The sequence below is a fragment of the Anomaloglossus baeobatrachus genome, chromosome 12, assembly GCF_048569485.1.
Source record: "Anomaloglossus baeobatrachus isolate aAnoBae1 chromosome 12, aAnoBae1.hap1, whole genome shotgun sequence".
NCBI classification, from domain to species: domain Eukaryota; kingdom Metazoa; phylum Chordata; class Amphibia; order Anura; family Aromobatidae; genus Anomaloglossus; species Anomaloglossus baeobatrachus.
Genome location: NC_134364.1, coordinates 80995262 through 81022346, shown reverse-complemented (window position 1 = coordinate 81022346; position 27085 = coordinate 80995262). Strand labels below are relative to the sequence as shown.

Below are 27085 nucleotides of genomic sequence, written 5' to 3'. Positions count from 1 at the left end.
CACTGGGGGACGGTAGACAGCGGCAGGAGGGGGCCTTACGGACGAAATACAGCCCACCCACCGGGCCAGCAAACCTCATTACCATAGCAAAAGGTAATATTGTATAAAGTTATTTAGGTGTGAAAGGGGGGCCAGAAGCAAGATGAACCTTTCTAGATGCAGCCCAGGAGCTGCAGAAGGGGGAGTCTTTCAATTTAATAGCGAAAATTCTGGTGACAGGTTCCTTTAAAATAGGTTGTGGGGGTGCGACACTCTGCAAACCAGCTGATGATCTGGTGCTGTGCCATTGGCTTAAATTACTCAGAGCTGTGGAGCTGCACAGCACAGCTCCGTCAACTCTATAATAGCTGCAAATCACTAGGGGGCAGATGTGCAGTACCCAGCCGCTGCCACTAGTCTGTTACCGTAGCTGTTCTGAGTAGGTCCAGCTGCCGGTTGTTGCCCCGCCCACGTTCAAACAGTGATCACCCATCTTCAGGGTAGGCCATCAGTGTTAAAGTCCTGGACAACCCCATTTAAGAGGATCTTTCACCAAATTTTACACGTAAAACTGCTCACATAATGTAACCGTTGAGTAAAACTTTTCTAGCAAAGTAGTCAGCACCTAAACTGTTAACTTCTAAAAATTTTGAGTGAACATTACCAGAGAGATTTCACTGGGGGCGTGTACTTCCTCTTTCTGACACTGACCAATCATAAGCAGGAAGCAGTACACTGGGGGAAGAAAAATACAGCCCCCCCAGGCTCAGTGTGAGACGTGTGTAGATTCTGCTCTCCTGGCTGCACAGTGATAGCGTGTGCTGTGCACAGCAGACCCCAGTGTGACTAGCTGACCGCTTTCATCTCCAGCAGTTGGTGTGGGGGGAGGGGCAGTGCTGTAGAAGTCAGTTCAGTCTCATAACAAACACTTTTAGCAGCTCTCCTCTCAAATTGTAATGAGATTTATAGACAGGTCCAAAAATACATTTAGTATTGCCCAAGGAAGTGTTGTGCTGCCGACTCTGCTATATTGCCCCTCCCCCACAGTGCTATAGATGAAAGCTGGTAATCAGACCAGGGAAGAGGACAGACTATGTCATTATGTCTCCCACAAAGCCTGTTTTGTCATCCCCCCCCCCCCCCCCAACCTCTATGTGGATGCCTACTTATGATTGGCAGCACTATGAGAGGAGAGCTACTAGAAGTGTTTGTAATGACACTCTGATCAGCAGCACTGCCCCTCTCAGCACATTGGCTGCTGGAGCAGAGCGCTGTTCACCACACTCATGCCTGCTGTGCTCCAGCACGTCATCCCTCTGCAGTGAGGAGTGCACCCTGTCACGTCTCACACTGAGCCTGTTCTGCTATTGTGAGGATGCGTTCTTGTTCTCCAGTGTGTGGGTACCTGCTTATAATTGATACGTGTCAGAAGGAGAGCGAAGGAGACCAACCAAAGCGGCTTCACCCGCTATCACTGCCACTGTGGTCAGTCTCTTGCGATTTGTAAGCTCCACTGTTTCAGTGAGCACGCTGGAGGTCTCAACGCATTACAAGTCTATGAGAGCCTCATTTTGGCTCTCATAGACTTGCAGTGAGCGCTTGTGAAGTGACTTCTACCAAGTCAGATGTTATTACTGTATTATTATTTATTACTAGCTGTACTACCCGGCTTCGCCCGGGTTAATAACTGCTGTTAACAAAATAGACTGTATTAACAAAAATGTATTCTGCACACACAAACCACAAAACAAATAGATAGAAATGTAATTATTAAAAGGCAAAAACTAAGCTAATAGAAGCATTTCACAACATATGTTTCAACACCACAGATATTCCACACAGAGTTAACTAAATTGGCCAAGTAATGTGCTCCATCTGCCTCTTTCCCAGGTCTGCCTCTTTCCCAGGTCTGCCTCTTTCCCAGGTCTGCCTCTTTCCCAGGTCTGCCTCTTTCCCAGGTCTGCCTCTTTCCCAGGTCTGCCTCTTTCCCAGGTCTGCCTCTTTCCCAGGTCTGCCTCTTTCCCAGGTCTGCCTCTTTCCCAGGTCTGCCTCTTTCCCAGGTCTGCCTCTTTCCCAGGTCTGCCTCTTTCCCAGGTCTGCCTCTTTCCCAGGTCTGCCTCTTTCCCAGGTCTGCCTCTTTCCCAGGTCTGCCTCTTTCCCAGGTCTGCCTCTTTCCCAGGTCTGTCTCTCTCTCCCAGGTCTGTCTCTCTCTCCCAGGTCTGTCTCTCTCTCCCAGGTCTGTCTCTCTCTCCCAGGTCTGTCTCTCTCTCCCAGGTCTGTCTCTCTCTCCCAGGTCTGTCTCTCTCTCCCAGGTCTGTCTCTCTCTCCCAGGTCTGTCTCTCTCTCCCAGGTCTGTCTCTCTCTCCCAGGTCTGTCTCTCTCTCCCAGGTCTGTCTCTCTTTCCCAGGTCTGTCTCTCTTTCCCAGGTCTGTCTCTCTTTCCCAGGTCTGTCTCTCTCTCCCAGGTCTGTCTCTCTCTCCCAGGTCTGTCTCTCTCTCCCAGGTCTGTCTCTCTCTCCCAGGTCTGTCTCTCTCTCCCAGGTCTGTCTCTCTCTCCCAGGTCTGTCTCTCTTTCCCAGGTCTGTCTCTCTTTCCCAGGTCTGTCTCTCTTTCCCAGGTCTGTCTCTCTTTCCCAGGTCTGTCTCTCTTTCCCAGGTCTGTCTCTCTCTCCCAGGTCTGTCTCTCTTTCCCAGGTCTGTCTCTCTTTCCCAGGTCTGTCTCTCTCTCCCAGGTCTGTCTCTCTCTCCCAGGTCTGTCTCTCTTTCCCAGGTCTGTCTCTCTTTCCCAGGTCTGTCTCTCTCTCCCAGGTCTGTCTCTCTCTCCCAGGTCTGTCTCTCTCTCCCAGGTCTGTCTCTCTCTCCCAGGTCTGTCTCTCTTTCCCAGGTCTGTCTCTCTTTCCCAGGTCTGTCTCTCTTTCCCAGGTCTGTCTCTCTTTCCCAGGTCTGTCTCTCTTTCCCAGGTCTGTCTCTCTTTCCCAGGTCTGTCTCTCTTTCCCAGGTCTGTCTCTCTTTCCCAGGTCTGTCTCTCTTTCCCAGGTCTGTCTCCTCCTTCCCTGTCTCAGACATGCAGACAGAGACAGTCTGTCTCTTTCCCCATCTGTCTCTTTCCAGGTCTCTTTCACCATCTGTCTGTCTTTTTCACCGTCTGTCTCTTTCCCTGTCTGTCTGTCTCTCTCTCTGTCTCTCTCTATCAGTCTCCCCACCGACATCTTATTACCTCACATATAAGCTTCTTATACTAACAATGTCTTTTGTTTCTATAGCAACCACTCACAGCTCCTACTAATAACCTGTAGTTCCAGGCTCCATTTACTTTAATGGAGGCATGTTTTTTGGAGAGTAACTGTAAAGCGCGTGGTGAAATTTTCCTGTCAAAACATAGTTTACAACGTTCCCTGGGTCACATGAGGTGTCTGTGCAAAATTTCGTGATTGTAAATGCGACGGTGCAGATACACTTTTCGTTTCACTTTTTCCCCATTATGTAGAAAGGGGCAAAATTGATTGGTAAATTGGAACGCGCGGGGTTAAAATTTCGCCTCACAACGTAGCCTATGACGCTCTCGGGGTTCAGAAGTGTGAGTGTGCAAAATTTTGTGGCTGTAGCTGCGACGGTGCAAATGCCAATTTCTGACACACACACACACACACACACACACACACACACACCTTTATATATTAGATTTATTTATTATTATAGCGCCATTTATTCCATGGCACATTACAAGTGAGAGAGGGTATACGTACAACAATCATTAACAGTACAAAACAGACTGGTATAAGAGGAGAGAGGACCCTACCCGCGAGGTCTCACAGTCTACAGGAGGAGAGAGGACCCTGCACGCGAGGTCTCACAGTCTACAGGAGGAGAGAGGACCCTGCCCGCAAGGGCTCACAGTCTACAGGAGGAGAGAGGACCCTGCCCGCGAGGGCTTACAGTCTACAGGAGGAGAGAGAACCCTGCCCGCTAGGTGTCTCAGTCTACAGGAGGAGAGAGGACCCTGCCTGCGAGAGCTCACAGTCTACAGGAGGAGAGAGAGGACCCTGCCCGCGAGGGTTCACAGTGTACAGCAGATGGGTTAGGGTACAATAGGTGAGGATAGAGCTGGTTGCGCAGTGGTCTACTGGTCTGAGGGTTATTGTAGGTTGTAGGCTTGTCAGAAGAGTTGGATCTTCAGGTTCCTTTTGAAGTTTCCACGGTTGGTTGAGAGTCTGATTTGCTGGGGTAGAGCGTTCCAGAGTATGGGGGAGACGCCAGAAAAATCTTTTATGTGATTGTGGGAAGAGGAGATAAGAGAAGAGTAGAGAAGGAGATCTTGTGAGGATCGAAGGTCACGTGCAGATAAGTATCGGGAGACTAGGTCACAGATGTAGGGAGGAGACAGGTTGTGGATGGCTTTGTATGTCTTGGTTAGTGTTTTGAACTGGAGTCGTTGGGCGATGGGAAGCCAGTGAAGGGATTGGCAGAGAGGGGAGGTCGGGGAGTAGTGGGGGGGAGAGGTGGATTAAGCGGGCCGCAGAGTTTAGGATAGATTGGAGGGGTGCAAGAGTGTTGGAAGGGAGGCCAGAGAGCAGGAGGTTGCAGTAGTCGAGGCGGGAGATAAGGGCACAAGATGGTGCCGAAGAGTAATCGGTAAATGGTGCAGACGGCGGAGGGTGAGTATAAGATCGGAGGCAGGGGACTTAGATTTAAAGGACCACTCCAGCTCTGGGGAAAAAAACATGCTGGAGTGGTGCTTTCAAGCATGGCTATGATCCTCCTAATCATATGGGCTCTGATGTGTGGACCTGAAGTCTGTAGAATCGAGGCTCTCGCAGGAATGCAGTGTCATCAGCGGTAGAGCAACATAGCTTACTCCTTTTCTGGAAATGACAATGTTTTACTGGATTCAGGTGACAATCAATGACGCGTTGTAGTTTTCTGAAAACATGGCCCCTCTGGCAAAAGTTTGCAAAGCCGTGCCCTAATAACTTCAGAGTCCCTGCTCGCACATAGCTGTGAAGTCAGCACTTTGTGTTTGCACATTTCACGCTGCTGTGTGACTTTCACAGGAATCCAGGTGAGTGACCATCTGACCACATGCATTCCTGCTCAGTAAATCTATCACTGAAAACATGAAGATCAGCCACATTTTTATGCAAGACTACTTGACTGAAGTGGTTTTGTGGTATTGTGTTTTTTTTTCTTCTATTTATGAAGTCTCCAATTTGTACTCACTTTTATAATACACTCCTCAACATTGAAATTGCAACACCAAGAAGGAAAAGTCATGTAGTTATGGTAATCACATGATGTTTAGACGTGGTACTCATCTTCACATTGTGAAAAAAGCAAAACCTCTGTTTATTCAGTACCGAGTATGAGCAACCTCTGCAGAAATCCCCGTGCTCACACTCCGTGGCTGCTATGAATAATGTTTCGCCAGTGTGCATGCACTTGAGCACATCATCAAGATCCGCTGGCAGCAACCTTTGCAATTGTCGACCAATAACATGCCCGATGGGAGATAAATCCGGAGATGCTGCAGGGCATGGTAGCATATTTAGGTAGCTGCTAACTAGCATGAACAACGTGAGACCTGGCAGTGCCATATTAGAAAAAAAGGCTCTTGGGACACTGGAGAAATGGGCGTACCACTGGTTCTGTACCTAAATTAATGTTAGTGTACCAGGAAAGAAGACTGAAGAGGTCTGGCTGCCATACATTATGAGAGGGAGGAAAAGGGAATGGAGAAAAGCTTACCCATCCACCCACTGCCATGCCAACCTTCCGTAAAAATTGTAGCTTTATTCATACATGTTTGTGTTATAAAAGCATGAAATTCTGGGCCAACATGGCCCCGGCTTGCGTGTTTTGGAACACATCCTTACGCCGGTTTCAGACGTCTGTGTTTAATCAGGTACCAGTCACACGCATGGTTAATGTCACACGTGTCTCATACGGGTGTCTCACATGTGTTACACATGTCACAAGTGAGACATCCGTGTTTGCATATGTGTGACACGTACCGGGTAAAACACGTGTCTCTGCAATGAAAAGATGTTCTATATTTACCTGTATCCAGCGATGCTGTCTCCGGCTCTGCTGCCTCCCGCTCCTGATCCCCGCTCATTATTTTCATTGATTATTCACTGCTCGAGGATTTGGAAGCCGGAGCATCGCGGGGACAGGCTGGGAACAGCTCCGCAGGGGACATCGCCGGTGACAGGTGAGTATACAGCAGTTTGTGCAGTGACATCCAGGGACTCATCAGGGTTCCCAATGAACTCTCATGAACCCCTGGAAGTCACCATCTCGCTGTAGCGCAGTTGTCGCAGGGGTGTCATCAGGAGGTCATCAGAGTTCATTGGGAAATCCGATGACCTCCTGGACGTCCCTGCACACACACTGCTGGCAGGATACTCACCTGTCACTAGTGCTGTCCTCGACGGTCCTGTCCGACGCTGTCACCGCGATGCCCCTGCTCCCAGCTCCTCAGTGCAGTGTGAGCAGAGGCATCGCGGGGAGAGGTACATATAGAAAATCTTTTTATTTAAAAACCTGTGTTTTCTCCGGTCCGTGTCAGACTGATGTCACACGGATCACATCAGTGTGCGGTCCGTGTGACACCCGTGCTGCTGGAGAAAAAACAGGCACGTCTCCGTGTGAAAACACGGCCGTGTGAGTACACAATAGGGTAACATGGGTACGTGTGATATCCGTGTTATAAACGGATGTTACACGTACCTAAAACACGGACGTCTGAAACAATCCTTACTCATAGGCATATCATGCCATATATTCTACCACCCACACCATAATTCCGGGGTTGGACCAGTGTCACTTTCCCATGTGAGGGCCTCTTCATGACATTACCAACTTGCACTCCAGACTAATCTACAGCTATCATTGTGTTCAAGATTCATCCCTGTAGAGGACAACCTCCACCCCTGCCTCCATTGCCATATGGCTCTGCACCATGGTATCTTTGCGAGTGTTGGTGTGAGGTCAATGGACACCTTTAGGCTAGGTTCGCACACTGCGTCTTTTTGACGCTGCGTTTTTGGCCGCTAAAAACGCACAAAAACGCACCTGCGTTGAAAAAACGCGGGTGCGTTTTTGCCGCGATTTGGTGCGTTTTTGGCTGCATTTTGCTGCGTTTTTGATCTCTGCGTTTTGCTGCGTTTTTCCAATGCATTGCATGGGGGGAAAACGCAGGAAAGAACTGACATGTCTATTTTTTTTTTTTTAACTCAAAAACGCAGGTAAAAAAAACAGATGTGTGCGGACAGCAAAAATGAAAACTCATAGACTTTGCTGGGGAAGCAAAGTCCTGCAGTTTTGAGGCCAAAAATGCACCCGAAAAACGCGCAAAAACGCCGCGAAAAATGCACTGTGCGCACATAGCCTTAGCTGGACATCTGGATTGTAGCCCAATATGATGCCAACACCTTCTGATGTTTTGTGTAGATATTGTTTGATGCCTTCGGCTTGGTGTGTGACGTCCAACTTTTCTTGCAGAGTACAATGGATCAATCATGAAAGCCATTTTTTTAAATGACAGCGTCAGGCCATTTTTTGCTTGTTCTACTGTGAGCAGCCTGCATGGCCTAAGCCCAGTGCAATGCCCTGCAGCGTCTCTGAACGAGTCTCCCATGGAGCACATCTGGGACCTCGTTGGTTGGCAGTTGGAAAGGGAACTGCCAGTAACATACAAAGCTGTGTAAGAGCATGCATTTTTGCATGTAATTCTCATACTTGATATATAAATTGAGATATTTTGGAAATTTTGTTTCCAGTTTTTTATCATTTGGATATCGTTTTCTTGTCTATTTATCCTTATGGGTGTATATATTTTAGATATTTTGTGTTCACTTAAAGGGAACCTATCAGGTCCCATATGCATTCTGACCTATAAGCAGGGTGATGTGTGGCCTAGTAACCCCTTCCTCCCCATCCCTGTGTTGTAATACTGTGTAATATGAATGTATCAAAAAAGTTTTATAACTTACATGTTCCCTATGTAAATGAGGAGGGCCTGTAGTCCCATGGGCGTCACATTGCCCCTTGGACACTTGCATGTTTTCCGTGGTATCACGCTCCTGTGGGCGTGATACCATGGATTTACATGAGCGATGTCACCGTTGCTCCTTGAGATCCCGCACGTGCGCGCTTGCCATTCCTGCAACCTTGTTATCCAAGTGCTTGCTTGTCGGCTTCAGACTTGCTCTGCGCATGGTCTGAACCGCAGGAGTCTTCTGAGCATGCGCAGGGCTCGTCTGAAGCAGACAAGCAAACACCCGGATAACAAGGCTGCGGGAATGGTAAGTGTGGACGTGTGGGATCTCAAAGAGCGAGTGACATCACTCATGTAAAGCCATAGAATCATGCCCACAGGGGCGTGATACCACGGAAAGCATGCAAACGACTACAAAACATAGCTGCCCTCGCACACCGGTGAGCTAAATGCGCAGGCGCGAGATTATGGTTGGCACTGTGCATGACCTCACCAGCGCCATCCTCATACCCGACCATAATCTCGCACCTGTCCAAAGCCTAAGGAGCCTCATCCTGTTGCTCTGCAGAGTTCTGCGCTCTGCATGACCAAACAGTTCTGACTAGCGGTGATTTCAGTTATGCTATTGACAGACTTAGTAGACTACATTGGACCTACATGGGAATTTTTATTTTTATTACTATAAAGTGGAGAACAAGGGAAAATGTAAGGGAGTGATCATTTCAATAAAGTATTTTTTGTGTCTTTTTTTTTTTCTTTTTGGGTTAGTAATGGAGTTGTCTTATAGACTCCTCTCTTTATTAACACCAGGGCTTGATGTTGCCTGTGTTATTGGACAATTCACAGCTGACATCAACCCCAAAAACTATTACCCTGGTTACCAGAGCACCAGGGCAATCAGGAAGGACCAAGGTGAAGCACCAAAATTGGCACATCTCATGTAGTGCTCCAATTCTTGGGCGGCTACAGGCTGCTACTTTTAGGCTGGGAAGGGCCAAATAACCATGGGCCTTCCCAGCCTGATAATACAAGCTCTCAACTGTCTGCTTTAGCTTTGCTGGTTACCGAAAATGGGAAGGACCCAATGTAATTTTTTAATTTCTTTATTAGTTCCCCATTATAGAAAGCTGTACAATTAGCTTCACATGCAGTGATTTGAAAGATGCAATTTAATAAAAATGATTTGACGTCTGATGGACTTAAAATGAATAGTCACATGGCCCATCTGACAAATATGACGTGGCTTAGAGTGGGGGATTTTTCTTTTCTAAATATGTGTTTAAGTTTTTAAGGTGTATTTCCAGCCTGAACCTTTATGGCATATCCATGTGATCAACAGGACCAGAAATATTTGCACAGTGCCCGAATCTTTGTGATTTCAGCTCTGCAGGACGCTATTTTTTATGTAAAATGATACACCTGAGATACAATTGAAGTGGAAACTTTCAGGTTTAATTAAAGAGGTTAAACAAAAATATCCTGTGAAACGTTAAGGATTTGCAGCTATTTTTCTACAGAGCCTCCGCATTTCAGGGGCTCAAAAGTAATTGGACAAATTAAATTAAATTAATGGTTGAACCTTTTTGTCTTTTTTAGCTTCTGCAACCTTTGAAGATTTCCAGATTCGTCCACATACTTTGTATGTCCACTCGTACCGCGCTCCAGCCTTCTGTGACCACTGCGGAGAGATGCTGTGGGGCTTGGTGAGGCAGGGCCTCAAGTGTGAAGGTGAGTAGTGAGTCTGTACTGACCAGGACTAAGAGAGTACAGCGGATTACTAATTGGATCATTACATTTTTTTACGTTTTTATTATTGTTTCCACTGTGTATTTGCAGCTTTTTGAACAAAAGATGTATTTTCTTTTGAGTTCTGTTTCCCATGCTGGTTGATCACTTTTACTTTTTGTCTGGCTATCTGCTGCGTGTTTGCTAAACAATAACTCGTCGGTCTGGAAACTGTCAAAATTACTGGAATAGCATTTTCACGAGCCTTCACGTAAACAGCCCTTCCAAATCATGTGTTTGGATTTTTGTCGCATGAGCAGCTATGGAAGGAAGTAAGAAGGCTACAGGCTTGGCTGCTCCTCTTACTCAACAACTTGTAACGCCTTAACCCCACATAATGGTTAAATGCATGTTATGCCGGTAAACCCACCGAGATAGGTAAGAAGTGTCCGAGTCATTTTGAGGACAAGCTGTAGAAGAAAGAATAACTTGGTGCACACTACACTATACACATAGCTGCCATTATATCAATGCGACGAACAGGTTTATCTCACCCTATGGCGCCTGTCATGGGGTGTGACGTATTAGGCACCAAGTGGGGTCAAAGTAGGGATTGCCATAACTTTGACAAATGTGATGGCTGGACAGCTGGCTCAGAACATTTCTGAAACAGCAAGTGTTACTGGTATGGTTACTACCTACCCAAATTAAAGGGGATGTCCACTACTTGGACAGCTCCTACTCATTCCCCTTGAGTGCCCCCTAAAAAGACAATCCTATACTCTCCTCCAATCTGGCCACGGTTCCAGCGATGTCTGAAGTCGCGTCCCAAACTTTCTGGTACCTATGTGACATTGTGATGATAAACGAGCCCCTTGACTAATCAGTGCCCGGCATCTGTCTCCCCACTTTTGGACATTGCAGCAGGAAGTACATCCGATGGCAGGGAAAAGGAAGCCAATGCCGATTGGCCTCAGGGTTTGCGGGTCATAATGCCACATAGGCCCTGGGAAAGCGGCTTTAGACAAAGCTAGAACCACAACATCATCAGAGGTGAGTATAGGCTTATTCATTTTAACAGGGGCGAACAAGGGGAATGAGTAGGGGTTGTCCAAGTAGCGAGCAACCCCCTTTAACCTGTGGAAACTCAATGAACTGCCTAATGTATCATACCTTGCTGAACATGTTAATGCTGGCTATAATGGAAGAGGTCAGGACATGATATACTTCACAGGTTGGTGCCTAGGGCACTGTGTGGCCACAAACTGGTCAGAGTGCCAATGCTGACCCATGTAAATCTTCAAAAGCCCCTACAATGGGTATGCGAGCGGGGCCAGGGAGCATTAGGGTAAGGTTGCCTGGCCTTAGGGATCACATTTGCTTTCACATCATATGGACTGGTACATGTGCATCCCTTACCTAGAGAAGGTATCACATCCGGGTGAACTGGGAAAAGAAGGCATGCAAAGCTGCTGGGAGGCAACATAACTCTTTGGATAATGTGCTGCTGTGAAACCTCCAGTCCTAGCAATCTTGTGGATGATATATTGACATATATACCTTTAAAAGTATTTTGCAGGATTAGGGCACAAGTCTGCAGTCACTGTTTGACTGTAGACTTGTAAATCCTTACAGCGTGCAGTGTACACACTGTCAGGATTCTCCAGTGTTAATGGCGGGAGCAGGTGGGTGTGTGACCGCAAGTATGCGATTTGCATATGAGGTCACATGGCGACTTGACTTGTGCTTCTTCGTTCAATACAAGTGGCTTGAGCGAGACCGGACATGTCTAGTGGCCTGAAATATGCAAACTTAGTCACATGACCACTTGCTCCCGACACCAGAGTGTCGTGACTACACACACAGTGTTAGGATTCACAAGTCTGCAGTCACATAGAGAGATGGCAAACCTTCAAATAAAGCTGGACAACCCATGTAGATATGACAGCGGTATTCCCTAATGGCAGTGCCAGGATAAAGCACTTTGCTACACTGCATAACTATTCAGGGATGGGTACAGGAATATGACCAACAGAGAAGTGTTTACTTGGCCTCCAAATTTCCCAGATCTCTAAATAAAGTTGAACATTAGTGGCATGTGCCGGAGACCCCACCTCACAATTACATCACTTATAGGATGTGTTGCCAATGTCTTTTTGCCAGATACTGAAGACCACCTACACAGCTCAAGTAAGGTCTGACCCTGGCTATCTGGTGGTATTGTCTCTAGGAGCAATGTTGTCTTTATCAGTCATTCTAATAGCGGCCAGGTATTTCTTGCAGACGGCTCTCCATACCTTATCACATCCACATGCCACCTATAGCCACACATAAACAGGAGTTTGCATTGTGATGCAACCACTATTTTTTTTTCCTTTATGTAGTTCCAAAGATTTCTTGTACATAAAAGTAATAGTCTTAATTGCTCAGTGCCTGTCACTCCGTCTCCCGTCACTCCGTCTCCCGTCACTCCGTCTCCCGTCACTCCGTCTCCCGTCACTCCGTCTCCCGTCACTCCGTCTCCCGTCACTCCGTCTCCCGTCACTCCGTCTCCCGTCACTCCGTCTCCCGTCACTCCGTCTCCCGTCACTCCGTCTCCCGTCACTCCGTCTCCCGTCACTCCGTCTCCCGTCACTCCGTCTCCCGTCACTCCGTCTCCCGTCACTCCGTCTCCCGTCACTCCGTCTCCCGTCACTCCGTCTCCCGTCACTCCGTCTCCCGTCACTCCGTCTCCCGTCACTCCGTCGCCCGTCACTCCGTCGCCCGTCACTCCGTCGCCCGTCACTCCGTCGCCCGTCACTCCGTCTCCCGTCACTCCGTCTCCCGTCACTCCGTCTCCCGTCACTCCGTCTCCCGTCACTCCGTCTCCCGTCACTCCGTCTCCCGTCACTCCGTCTCCCGTCACTCCGTCTCCCGTCACTCCGTCTCCCGTCACTCCGTCTCCCGTCACTCCGTCTCCCGTCACTCCGTCTCCCGTCACTCCGTCTCCCGTCACTCCGTCTCCCGTCACTCCGGCTCCCGTCACTCCGGCTCCCGTCACTCCGGCTCCCGTCACTCCGGCTCCCGTCACTCCGGCTCCCGTCACTCCGGCTCCCGTCACTCCGGCTCCCGTCACTCCGGCTCCCGTCACTCCGGCTCCCGTCACTCCGGCTCCCGTCACTCCGGCTCCCGTCACTCCGGCTCCCGTCACTCCGGCTCTTTCGATTCCGGCTCTTTCGATTCCGGCTCTTTCGATTCCGGCTCTTTCGATTCCGGCTCTTTCGATTCCGGCTCTTTCCATACGGTCTCCCGCTATTCCGGCGCCCGCTATTCCAGTACCTGCTATTCCAGCACCATCTTTTCACTGAAGGCTTCTGTCTGTGATACGACTACTGTAGTGATGGCTCTGGGCTCAGCCTTGATGCTATTGTAGACAACACCACATAATCTGCATTAACAATACCTGTGTTTTTAACAAAGTGTATATCTGTATTTGCTTCATGCACAAACTTTCAGAATTTTTTAACCAAGACACATGGACAAGATGGAAATTTCAGTGTAAGCCCTTTGTTTTCTATTAATTTTCCGTTTTTCTACAGGATGTGGTCTCAACTATCACAAGCGATGTGCTTTCAAGATACCGAACAACTGCAGCGGTGTCCGAAAACGGAGGTTATCAAACGTGTCACTAACGGGGTTATCCAGCATTCGCACAGTGTCCTCCGAGCTCGTCTCCTACTCCTCAGAAGACACGCTTCTGGTACGTGGTCCTCTGGATCCTCGGGCACATGACTCTGTTGGTCCATATGTATGGCAGGCTAGAGGATCTATTGATAATCCACGTACATGGTTGATGCCGCACATAATGACGCCGTTCATACTGTAGTCTGAACTTTACTCTTAAAATCCGGTTCTTACGCGTCACCTTAAGAAATGTCATTGTGATTACATTTTATGGCCATAAGGGCAATAGATCCTGTCTGTAAAGAGTAGAATGTGTTTTCCTTCTATGTATATGAAGCTTTATTTAGCAGTTAGGCTCTCCTGTGGCGTCACACTTCAGCTGTAAATGCCAGTCTCCAGCATCTGTCCTTCGCGTGCACATGACTCTTATCATGCTGGGTTACCTCCAGGGTTTTGGCTACACGGCAACTTTGACTACATGACGCGAGGGTTGCAGTGTTATACGATATCACATCTAATGATTGTCAGTAGCCCTCGTATGAGCCACAGAGCCCTCAAATTGGTTATAAGTCTGATATTTTAGACCTCAGCCAATGACCCTTTGCATGCACCTTGTGTGTCAGAGGGAGGTTGATGGACTATTTTCTTCTGAACATTAGTTTATGCCCCCGGGGTCTTTGGTTTCACAGTGTGGGAGCTTGGATTGGGGTTCCTTTAGTTTGGTCATTCAGGATCACCTTGCCCTCTATCATTCCTCTGTCTTCTAACCAAATCTTTCATATGTTTGTCCTCTTTTTAACATTGCGTCTTTTTTTCTGTCCCTTTACGCTGCCATCTGCTTCCTATATCAGTCTCCTCTCAGCCCCAGTTTTTGAGGTACGTGATGTCTTTGAATCTCATTCTCCCTGCCTCCATCACTTGTCCATACCTTCCTTCCTCTTTTGGTGCTGTAGTGAGGGTCCAGGGTGGGATTGCTTGTAGGAGGGTAAAGGCCCCGTTACACGATACGATTTGTCTGACGATATGTCATCGGGGTCACGGTTTTCGTGACGCACTTCCGACATTGTTGCGTGTGACACCTACGAGCGACTGAACGATCACAAATAGGTTGAAAATCGTTGATCGTTGACACGTCGTTCACTTTCAAAATATTATTCGTCGTTTGGAACGTAGCAGACTTATTGCTACGTTTGACACCCTGCAAACGACGAACAGCATCCACACGACCACCTTGGTCAAACAATATATCGCTGAACGATGTTGCGTCGTTTGTGAGATGTGTACGTGTGACCGCTACTAAACGACCTATGAGCGATCTGGCAAATCGTATCAACGATCTGGGCAGGTCACATCGCTAACGAGATCGTCAGATAAATCGTAGCGTGTAACGGGGCCTTAAGCGTAGATGGCTGTACACTAAAAGGGTTGCTATAACTATTTACAAGTGTCCAGAGGGGAAGGAATGATTGTCTAATAAAAAAACAAACATAAAAACATTATTTACTAGTGATGGGCAGACTCGCAGATAACCTAGACTGGCAGACCTAACCGGATTAAAAAAACCAAATCTGAATCCGGGCCAGAATTGATCCTGAATATCTGGCCAGACGCTGGTCCTCATATAGGTCTATGGGGACCAGAATTTAGTGATTAAAAATGGTGGTAGAAGGGGTGGGGCGGGTAGGAGCAAGTGGGCTGTACATATCGAGGGTCCGGCCCAGCTGTTACTGCTTCCTGGCCTCTCATTCATTTCCGGAGCCGCTCAATACCTTAATTGTGCACTGCTTTCCATGTCCACCGGTGTCTGCGAATGGTTGCAGTCAGATGCGCCCCATCCTGGGTGACAGCGTGTTAGCTGACTGCTTCCAAACACAGATGCTATGTGCATCTATCGTGGTATAAAAAGAAATACATAAAATATTTTGCTCTTCCCATATTATGATACCCAGCCCATATAAAACCCATGGCTACAGGCTGCAGCTCCCAGCCGTGTGCTTATCTTGGCTGTGTATCAAAATAAAAGGAACCACATGAGGCTTTTTTTTAATTTATTTAAATAAATAATTTTTAAAAAATGGCATGCGGTTTCCCCCCTCAATTTCGATACGCAGCCATGGTTAAGTTCGACAGCTGGGGGCTGGTATTCTCAGGCTGGGGAGACCCATGCTTATAGGTCTCACCCAGCGCAAAAGTAGCAGCCTGCAGCTGCCCAGGATTGTCGCATCCATAATCCCAGCACTTTCCCTGCCCTTTTCGATTACGCTGATGCGGTTGTAATAAGGGGTTAATCGCAACTCACAGCTGCCACTATGCCCTAGATTAGTGGTGGGGATCTGTAAGTGAAAGTAAATAAACACAAATACCTTAAAAATCCTTTATTTTAAATAACCTATAAAAACACTTTCACCATTTTATTAACTCTCAAAACACCCCTGTATGCCTGACGTAATACACATGAGGTCCCACAACCATTCCAGCTCTACTACATATGAAGTCACAGCGTGTGACTTGGAACATGACCGGCTGCTGTGGACTTCAGGCAGAAACTGAGCCACAGCGAACAGCTTACACTCAGGTAAGTTGCAGGCACAGCTGGAGGTTCCTATTACTCTCCACCTGTGACCGCAGGTAACCTGACCTCAGTAAAGTCAGTGACCTCACATCAGGTGTGGTCACTTAAGTTTAATGAAGTACCCTGAGGTCAAGTTACCTGCAGACACAGATGGAGGACCATGGGAACGTCCAGCTTTGCCCGCAACTTACCTGAGTGGCATCAACGCTGATCGCTGTGGCTCAGTCTCTGACTGAATTCCACAGCTGGCGGTCATGTTCCATGATTGTGCACTTTGACTTCAGATGTAGCAGAGCTGGAATCGTCGTGGGACCTCGTGTGGCTTACGCCGGACCTGCAGGGGTGTTTTGGGGCTTAAAGTGGTGAGAGGGTGTTTTTTATGTATTTTATTTGAAATAAAAGATTTTTTTTGGTTTTTGTGTTTATTTACTTTCACTTACAGATTAGTAATGGGGGGAGGTGTCTCATACACACCTCCTATTACTAATCTAGGGCTTACTGGCAGCTGTGAGCTGCCATTAACTGCTTATTACCCTGATTGTTACTGCACCAGGGCAATCAGGAAGAGCTATGTAAAGTTTCGGGACTGTCGCATTTAATAGATGTGACAATCGTGGGCGTCTGCAGGCTGCTATTTTTAGGCTGGGGGTAAGCATATGTCTCCCCAGCCAGAGAATACCAGCCCCCAGCTTTTAAGCTTTATCATGGCGGAGTATCAAAATTGGGAGGGACCGCACGCAGTTTTTTAAAATTACTTATTTAAATAAGATTAAAAAAGCCGCATGCAGGTCCTCTTATTTTGATACAAAGCCAAGATAAGCGCACGGCTGGGGCTGCAGCCTGTAGCCATATGCTTTATCTGTGCTGGGCATCTTAATATGGGGGGACTCTAGATCAATTTTTTTACTGTATGATGGACCCAAAGACAGTGCTGTGACTGGAAGTGTCAGACGCTGTCAATCAGCGTGGGAATTTCAAGGAATAGGGGGCATCTTTCCCCTCCTGGGATCTCCACCAGCAACAGAGAAATTTGTCAAAATTGAGGAGAAAGAATTGCTGTACAAATGGGATCAACCAGTGGACAGAATAAAATCTAAATAAATTTTATTAGTACAAAACGTTTATGTGTACACAAAATTACCACACAAGAAAATAATTAAAAACAATTAAGTCAAATGGACGATCATAAAACACCCCATGTCTGAACCCATGATGGGGGGGTACTAGTACACAGATCCTTATTCACAGTACAAAGAAATGCACCAAAAAGTAATATGTTGTAACACACAGCTATTGATGTAAAAGCCGTGCACAATGGATCCTTCAAATAGAAGCTATATGGTGCTAAGAAAATAACATTGCCATATCTGACACTACCATCTAGACCCCAATTCCTAAACCCAGCTAAATGGTACCAAAAAAGACCCTGTAAAAAGGGAAAATATAGCAAAACCAGTACAACACTAAATGCATATGGACCACATACTAATCAGAGCTATCCAAAAAGGTACAGTCATATGAAAAAGTTTGGGCACCACTATTAATGTTAACCTTTTTTCTTTATAACAATTTGCACCTGTCAAATTTTGTTTAAATGCGGATTGCACATTTTCTGTTAGTACAATAAACCTCATTTCAATCCAGAAATATTACTCCATCAGTTATTAGATATATGAAACTGAAATAGCTGCTGCAAAAACCCAAATTGTTGTAAAGAAAAAAGGTTAACATTAATAGGGGTGCCCAAACTTTTTCTTATGACTGTATATAAACATGCTACCTAAGATCGTATAATACAACCTGCTGGGAGGCAAAGAGGGCTAGAAGGTGTAAAAGCCAAGAGTGAATGCATACATGGGGTGCTGCACCTCGCGTATCGCCACTGGATGTGGCTTCCTCAAGGGCCAGAAGAAGCTTCTATTTGAAGGATCCATTGTGCACGGCTTTTACATCAATAGCTGTGTGTTACAACATATTGGTTTTTGGTGCATTTCTTTGTACTGTGAATAAGGATCTGTGTACTAGTACCCCCCCATCATGGGTTCAGACATGGGGTGTTTTGTGATCGTCCATTTGACTTTTTAATTGCTTTTAATTAATCACTTTCTTGTGTGGTAATTTTGTGTATGCATAAAGTCTTTGTACCAATTAAAGTAATTTAGATGTTATTCTGTCCACTGGTTGATCCCATTTGTACAATTTTGACAATCAGCGTGGGGGCGCATCTGACTGCCGCCAGTCACAGACGCCGGTGGGCGGGGAAAGCAGTGCATATGCAATGAAGGTAATGAGCGGCCCTGAAGTGAATGAGCGGCAATGGGAGCAGTTACAGCTGTGCCGGAGACTCCATAAATACAGCCCATTTGTTTAATTCTTCTTTTCTTTATTCTTCCTTTATTTTTTTTTTTTCATTTTCCGAGTTTCTGGGCCCCGGGTCTGGCACTTGGGTTTGTTTGAAACCGTGCGGAGCCGGACTTTTCCGCTATTACTTACCACTCTGCACCCCTGCTGCTCAGTCGTCACCATCCCAGTACAGTTACCTGGCCACTGATTGATTATCATGGCGGGGATCACACCCCACCAGAAGTGGTGGAGGGGTTCAGAAAGGGAACACTTTTTTTTCAATTATCCTTAATTTCCAGACATTTTTGAAAAAAGGGTAAGAAACCTCTTAGATGCTTGGTACTGAGGGTCCAGGATGAAAACCATATTTTAAGTAAAAGTACTAATGGGCTTTTTAAGAAGTGTGCCATGTTACAGTATGATACAATCAGTAATGCCGGGGGAGATTGGGCATATACCGGGATTGTACGTCTTCAGGGTGGTCAGCATTGTGAAGGAGGGTTTGGTTAAGTGCATGGAGGGTACTGGGAGCTTTTACTAATTGAAGCTCGAATTTTATCAAAAAAGATATGGCTTTTTGTGTTGGATGCAACATTTTAGAATATTTAGTAGGAATCAGGTAAAATATGTGGACAAAGTGTTGGGATACACGTATTAATCATTGACTTTGGATCTTTTATACAGTCCATTCACCATAAATGCAGTCCTGTAATAGGAACTAGAACTAGAATTGAGATTGCGCTTCTCTAGCATCAATGTTTGACCTCACAAATGAATAGGCAAAATTTCACAAAGTTGACCAACACGTCATTGATGTATGTGGTATGCCCCAATACTTGTCCATATAGTGCATGTCTGTAAAAGGATGTGACAGCAGGGTGCTGGTAAAGTTTATCAATCTCATGATTTATTTTTTTTTGCTAACCTCTTACACTGGTGTAACCAGAATACTACTCACATTATTTGGTCCCCAGCACTCCTGTGCCTGCTGGAGCTTCCCTTCTCCCTGCTGGTGCTTAGTCACTCGCCTCCTGTGATACGACGTGTTATCGGCCAGTGATTGGCTGCAGCATGGAGTCTAATGATGTCACCAGGTCAAGGCTGACACCAATGATTTGGCTGCTGCAGTCATCTGTTAAGGCGCCACCACTAGAGCATAATATATAGATACCAGCGTGCAGTAGGGATGCAGGGCATTGGCGGGGCAATCATTACTCCAATTCTTTTATGCCATTTATATTAAGAGAAATGACCATCTTTTTAGTAGTATTCTTTACAGCAGCCAGAAGAGCTGTAGGAAACAGTGGACTGGAGATGTGTATTGACTTCTATGGGAGAATTTTCTAGGCATGCTCTGTGATCTGCACAGATTGTGCAGCAAGCAGAGGAGGTGAGCTGTGACCATCAACTATTGGGAATTGTCTGATCCCATGTTAACTATAATATAGTAACAACCTCCCAAAATTGAATTGAAAAGTAGTGTTTACCCTCAGTCTGCATAGTAAATGGTGGTGTTTTGAAGAGGATGTCACCATATAAGTGATACCTTTCATTGTAATCCTGTAATGAAAAAAAATGGCAACTGAAAACTGATTGCTGCAGAACGAAGTGTCGGCGTAAAATCGTCACTGAAAATACTTTACTGATTAAATGTTCAACCAATTTTTATATATATATATATATATATATATATATAAATTAAAGAGATTTTATTATCCATGTGAGTACAGCTATAGTACTTCTACTCACAAAGGGCAGTCATCTGCCACACATGCGTGCTGCAGAGACTCTGTATAGATGGGATATGACCATGGCTGTGATACTTACTGTACAGTTACTTGGTCGCTCTGTCCTATAAAATTCAGACTTGCAATCTTTACAAAACCCCAATCACATGCAATTTAAAAAAATGTGAGGATTTGAGCAAAAAAGTAGATATTTAAAGACAAAAAAACGCTGGCGTGGTGCTGTAAATGTAAGCTGCCTGCCCACAGCCTTATCCTCATCTGCCGCCATCTTCATCCTTTTCCAGGGTCGCTCCAGGCGGTCTCCTGTGATTTGTGATCTTCTGGCAGATCCAGTGTTTCATGGAGGTCACAAGTCAATACAAGTCTATGAGAGCCTCGTTCTGGTTCTCATAGACTTGCATTGGGAGATTGTGATATAACTTTTGACTTCTGGCCAGTCAGAAGTGACTGGCACCGTGGGACCGGAGCAGCGCTGAAAAAGTATGAAAACACCGTAGGATGTTTAAGAGTTGGAGCAGGGGGTTTAGATTTAAAGCACCTATTTGGTGGTGAATAAAACCAAAATGCTGTAGTGGTGCCTTAAAGGGGATGTCCTAGTATCATAACTTGTCTCTTATACACAGGTCAGGGCATAAGTGTCTGATCTGGAGATGAGTATTTCCATCATCTCGCCCATAGTCCGGCTTCCAGTCTGCTTTCCCATGGCAGTCGGCCTTCACTTCTGGATAGATCATATTTGGCCCAGCGTCCTGGACACTATCTTATGTGAGACCCGTCATGCCGTTGCGTGCGACCTCGTTACTAGACCTCACATGGTGTTGCAGGACAGTAAATTCCAGAGGCGTCCAGTATGCCAGGCACAGAGGTGAAGACAAGGCCACCCTAGACCTGCTGGACCTGTCCATCATTGGTAGCAGGACGCTCTTTTCCATAGTCACAGTCTTCTTCTTGTGACTTTTACCGTTGCTATTCTTTGGAGCGGCAGTAATTTGACAGTACTCACCCAGGTATGATGTGCCCAGGTGTACCTGCCCAAAAGCCAAATGTCAGACGGTGAGAAACATGCTGGCATCTAAGCCGCAGACACACATCCGCTCAGTATGTCTTGTATTTGCTAAGACAACGTTTAGGACGGGGCTTTATGCATGAGAAGAAATGCTGATCTTCTTCCAGGAGGCCGCGTGTGTGTAGAGAAGGGGCGGCTCCGCTAGTTCTAGCATACATGGCTGTTTGGCTTGGCTCGGGCCTAGTTCCTGCTGCTGGCTTAGCTCCACACCTCACCATGGCACCTCGCTCATCTCCAGACTACATCCTCTCCATGTTTCCTGGCTGCAGAAGATGACCATGGTCCTGTGCTGTCTGCTCCAGCAGCAGATGAAGCCTCCACAGCAGTCCCGTCTTCGCTGTTAACCCTTCACTGTTTCCAGATGTTAACATAAGCAGCTTGGAATGGCTTAATAAAGATTATTTATGTAGTGGCTGCGTCCTGACGGTGCGCCCTGGAGCTTACACTCTAACACGCTGACATCTTCTCTGTAGTATCATCTGATGGTGTCCGCTGCTGGACAATACTCGCCCTCCTTTTGGTAGTGAATGGGTTATGGCACCTCTCGGCGAGCTCCCCATCAGCTACAGTTTCCATCATGTAATCTGGTTTTAGCAATCATTTCCTGGAGCTATTCCAGCCAGAGCTCAGTCTGGAACAAAAATCCCTTGGAAATAGCCCACAGATCAGGCTTACAAGGCTAAAAAGCTTCTCCGACCCCTGCTCTCCTGGCAAAGCCAGCAGTGGGACTTTTTAGTTTCATTTTACCCAGATTATTGAGGATGAGCGCCTGACAGTGATTATGATTTATTAGAGAAAGCATTAGCTCATATCATATAGATTGTGATTGTCTGCAGCATCCTCGTCTTCACACGCGGGATGCAGAGGACTATCCCCCGAGATGACCGTGCTCCGGGTGGCTGCACGTGTGACCACCTCTGCTCTTCAGTATACAGTAATCTGCATTTCTTACACATAATGTCTGTTATTAAGTCTGGAGCCTTGTTGACTCACTCTTCTGTCCTACTTGGTATTAGAGTATAAGACCTGTAAAAAAAAGTGTGTTCATTTTAGTTTTAGTAGCTTTACCAGTCGCCAATTACTGCCCCCATCCACACTGGATACCCGAAAGCTGGCAATCGTTCCACCGACTACTCTCTTCTCCGACTCCCCATACATAGGATTGCCATACTGACTGCTCCTGCGGAATATCTGCAGGAAGAACAAAAAGATCAGCCATTGACATTCAGCAGGACAGATCCTTCTCTTTGTCGGCGGAGACTCGAAAAGCCCCCATATACAGCTCGGCCGCAAATTAAGAGGACACTGTAAAATGTTCGCATTTTCTGATTTTTCTCTTTATTGGTATATTTTTGCGTAAAATGTAAATTGTTCTTTTATTCTATAAACTGCTGACAACGTCTCCGAATTTCCAAGCAATAAACTTTGTATTTATTTTCTGAAAATGAGAAATGGTCAAAATAACAAAGCAATGCATTGCTTTAAGACCTCAAATATAATGCAAAGAAAACAAGTTCATAATCATTTACAAAAAATAATACTAATAATGTTTTATCTCAGGAAGATTCAGAAATCAATATTTTGTGGCATAACCATGATTTTTAATCCCAGCTTTCATGCGTCTTGGCTGCTTTCCACCAGTTTTTCACACTGCTTTTGGGTGGCCTTATGCCTTTCCTGGTGCAAAAATATAAGCAGTTCTTCTTTCATGGCTTGTGACTATCAATCTTCCTCTTGATTACATTCAAAAGGTTTTCAATGGGGTTCAGGTCTGGAGATTGGGCTGGCCATGACAGTGACCTACAAGAGGAATGGCAAATTGGGGTGACATGCACGGCAAGAACAGTTCATAACAAGCTCCTAGAGGTAGGGCTCAAGTCATGTAAAGCTAGAAAAAAGCCTTTCATCAATGAAAAGCAAAGGAGAGCCAGGGTGAAGTTTGCCAAAGACCATAAGGATTAGGCCATACATGACTGGAGTAAGGTGATCTTCTCTGATGCGTCTAATTTTCAGCTTTGCCCAACACCTGGTCGTCTAATGGTTAGACGGAGACCGGGAGAGGCGTACAAGCCACAGTGTCTTGCACCCACTGTGAAATTTGATGGAGCATCACTGATGATCTGGGGATGCTTCAGCAAGGCTGGAATTCGGCAGATTAAACTTTGCGAAGGACATAGGACTCAAGCTGCATACAAGGTTATCCTGGGAAAACAGTTGCTTCTTTCTGCTGAGGCAATGTTCCCCAACTCAAAGGACTGGTTTCTCCAGCAGGACAATGCGCCATGCCACACAGCTAGGTCACTCAATGTGTGGATGAAGGATCACCACATCCAAACCCAATCTCCAGACCTGAACCCCATTGAAAACCTCTGGAATATAATCAAGAGGAAGATGGATAGTCACAAGCCATCAAACAAATAAAAACTGCTTACATTTTTGCGCCAGGAGTGGCATAAGGTCACCCAAAAGCAGTGTGACAGACTGGTGGAAAGCATGCCAAGACGCAGGAGAGCTGGGATTAAAAATAATGGTTATTCCACAAAATATTGATTTCTGAACTCTTCCTGAGATAAAACATTATTAGTATTGTTGTTTGTATGAACTTGTTTTCTCGGCATTATTTGAGGTATGAAAGCAACGCATTGTTTTTATATTTTGACCATTTCTCATTTTCAGAAAATAAATTCAAAATGTATTTCTTGGAAATCAGTCATTGTCAGTAGTTTATAGAATAAAAGAATAATTTACATTTTACTCAAAAATATACCTATAAAGAGAAAAATCTGAAAAACTGACAATTTTGCAATGGTCTCTTAATTTGTGCCAGAGCTGTATATTAGGCGGTCAGAGAAAACGTCACAGAGGGAAGCTGCTTTTCAGTCAGATTTGAATAATGGATAGTCGTGGTCCCATGCTCCTCCATGATCCGCCTACTAAAAATTTCACAGGGGACAGCTGTTTTTCAGTCGAATGCGGCTGACAGGTCTGGTCCCATGCTCCTCCCATTATCCGCCTCCTGAGAATGTCACAGGGGAAAGCTGCTTTTCCTTCGGAGGCGGCTGATGGGCAGGTCTGATCCCATGTTCCTCCTTCAGCTGCCTCTTGAGAAAGTCACAGGGGAAAGCTGCTTTTCAGGTGGATGCGGCTGATGGACAGATCTGGTCCCATGATCCTCCAATATCCGCTTATGAGAACTTCACTGTCGAAAGCTGCTTTTCTTTTGGAGGCAGCTGATGGACAGGTCTGGCCCCATGCTTCTCCATCATCTGCCTACTGAGAACCTCACAGGGGAAAGCTGCTTTTCTCTCGGGGTGGCTAATGGACAGGTCTGGCCCCATGCTTCTCCATCATCTGCCTACTGAGAACCTCACAGGGGAAAGCTGCTTTTCTCTCGGGGTGGCTAATGGACAGGTCTGGCCCCATGCTTCTCCATCATCTGCCTACTGAGAACCTCACAGGGGAAAGCTGCTTTCCTTTTGGAGGCAGCTGATGGACAGGTCTGGCCTCATGCTTCTCCATCATCTGCCTACTGAGAACCTCACAGGGGAAAGCTGCTTTTCTCTCGGGGTGGCTGATCGGCAGGTCTGGCCCCATGCTCCTCCATCATCTGCCTACTGAGAACCTCACAGGGGAAAGCTGCTTTTCTCTCGGGGTGGCTGATCGGCAGGTCTGGCCCCATGCTCCTCCATCATCTGCCTACTGAGAACCTCACAGGGTATAGCTGCTTTTCTCTCTGAGGTGGCTGATGGTCAGGTCTGGCCCCATGCTTCTCCATCATCTGCCTACTGAGAACCTCACAGGGGAAAGCTGCTTTTCTCTCGGGGTGGCTGATCGGCAGGTCTGGCCCCATGCTCCTCCATCATCTGCCTACTGAGAACCTCACAGGGGAAAGCTGCTTTTCTCTCGGGGTGGCTAATGGACAGGTCTGGACCCATGCTTCTCCATCATCTGCCTACTGAGAACCTCACAGGGGAAAGCTGCTTTCCTTTTGGAGGCAGCTGATGGACAGGTCTGGCCCCATGCTTCTCCATCATCTGCCTACTGAGAACCTCACAGGGGAAAGCTGCTTTTCTCTCGGGGTGGCTGATCGGCAGGTCTGGCCCCATGCTTCTCCATCATCTGCCTACTGAGAACCTCACAGGGGAAAGCTGCTTTTCTCTCGGGGTGACTGATCGGCAGGTCTGGCCCCATGCTTCTCCATCATCTGCCTACTGAGAACCTCACAGGGGAAAGCTGCTTTTCTCTCGGGGTGGCTGATCGTCAGGTCTGGCCCCATGCTCCTCCATCATCTGCCTACTGAGAACCTCACAGGGTATAGCTGCTTTTCTCTCTGAGGTGGCTGATGGTCAAGTCTGGTCCCATGCTCCTCCATCATCTGCCTACTGAGAATCTCACAGGGTATAGCTGCTTTTCTCTCTGAGGTGGCTGATGGTCAGGTCTGGCCCCATGCTTCTCCATCATCTGCCTACTGAGAACCTCACAGGGGAAAGCTGCTTTTCTCTCGGGGTGGCTGATGGTCAGGTCTGGCCCCATGCTTCTCCATCATCTGCCTACTGAGAACCTCACAGGGGAAAGCTGCTTTTCTCTCGGGGTGGCTGATGGTCAGGTCTGGCCCCATGCTCCTCCATCATCTGCCTACTGAGAACCTCACAGGGGAAAGCTGCTTTTCTCTCGGGGTGGCTGATCGGCAGGTCTGGCCCCATGCTCCTCCATCATCTGCCTACTGAGAACCTCACAGGGGAAAGCTGCTTTTCTCTCGGGGTGGCTGATCGGCAGGTCTGGCCCCATGCTCCTCCATCATCTGCCTACTGAGAACCTCACAGGGGAAAGCTGCTTTCAGGTCATTGACAGGTCTCTCCTGTATGTGCACATAGGGACAGACCTGTCAATTACCTGGAGCGGTGCCTTTGAAATGCCGGAATGTTTCAGAGAAAACTACCTGGTTACAATTGTTCAGCTGGGCTCTGCTACACGATGCCAAAAGTTTGCATGGTCCAATTTACAGGTTCCCATTAACCCTTGCATTACACATTTTTATGTTGCGCTATTACTTGCATGTGCCTCTTCACAGCGCCTCAGGAGACTGTCTCGGGCAGGATTATGCAGCCACAAGTACCCAGGCTGGCTGTCACTGAGCCTCTGCTGTCTCACCCCTGCCATTATAGAGATCCTAGCTGCAGTGTTGGTCACAAATATTAGCACAATAGGTGGCGTTTTGTCCTGTGCCCATGTCACTGATGCTATTTTGCCAGTAGTGATCTGTCTGTACTTTAAGATCTTTCTTTATTCTTGTTTTACATCAACATGGTTCCTTAATCACACGGCAATTTTTCATGTACAAATACGTCTTAGACCATAAGCAGAAACTGCCCCCTGCACCATGTATACCAGTTTTTCCTTGTGTCGTAGATGGCGTTGGTTTTGCCTGGCTAGTTGCCGCATGTTGACATTGCCAGTTTTGCTTTTTGCCGATGTTTGTAGATTTTACTTACCGTGTCTTTGAATCCTCTAGTTATGTGGTAGTGATCGCAGTCCTTGCAGTGCCAATGAGCAGTGGGGTGATGTAGACACCACTTAGATCAGTACATTACTGGTATTAAGGGTATATACAAATAAATTACGGATTCTTCTTGCAAAATGATGGCAATTTCTAAAATTACCTCTTTCTCTCTGCAGCAAAAGAGTCCCTCAGAATCGTTTGTCCGCGAGAAGAGGTCTAGCTCCCAGCCTTACCCCGGACGGCCCATCCAGTTGGACAAGATGTTGCTCTCCAAGGTGAAAGTGCCTCACACGTTTGTCATCCACTCGTACACGCGGCCCACAGTGTGCCAGTATTGTAAGAAGCTGCTAAAGGGCCTGTTCCGGCAAGGGCTGCAGTGCAAGGACTGCAAATTCAACTGTCACAAGCGGTGTGCAACTAAAGTGCCTCACAACTGCCTTGGAGAGGTGGCCATTAATGGAGGTATACCTGTGGCGGGTGCCCATGGGGGCATGC

At 46.8% G+C, this 27085-nt stretch overlaps 1 protein-coding gene across 2 annotated transcripts in view; it reads left to right on the top strand.

The window, feature by feature from the left end:
- Positions 1–27085, top strand: part of PRKD1 (protein kinase D1) — a 189900-nt gene that overhangs the window by 133597 nt on the left and 29218 nt on the right. For both annotated transcript variants that reach the window (XM_075330722.1, XM_075330721.1), the window contains exons 3-5: positions 9570–9701; positions 13277–13437; positions 26767–27052. In XM_075330722.1, coding sequence (XP_075186837.1) covers positions 9570–9701; positions 13277–13437; positions 26767–27052 — 579 coding nt within the window. The remainder of the gene's footprint in view (positions 1–9569; positions 9702–13276; positions 13438–26766; positions 27053–27085) is intronic.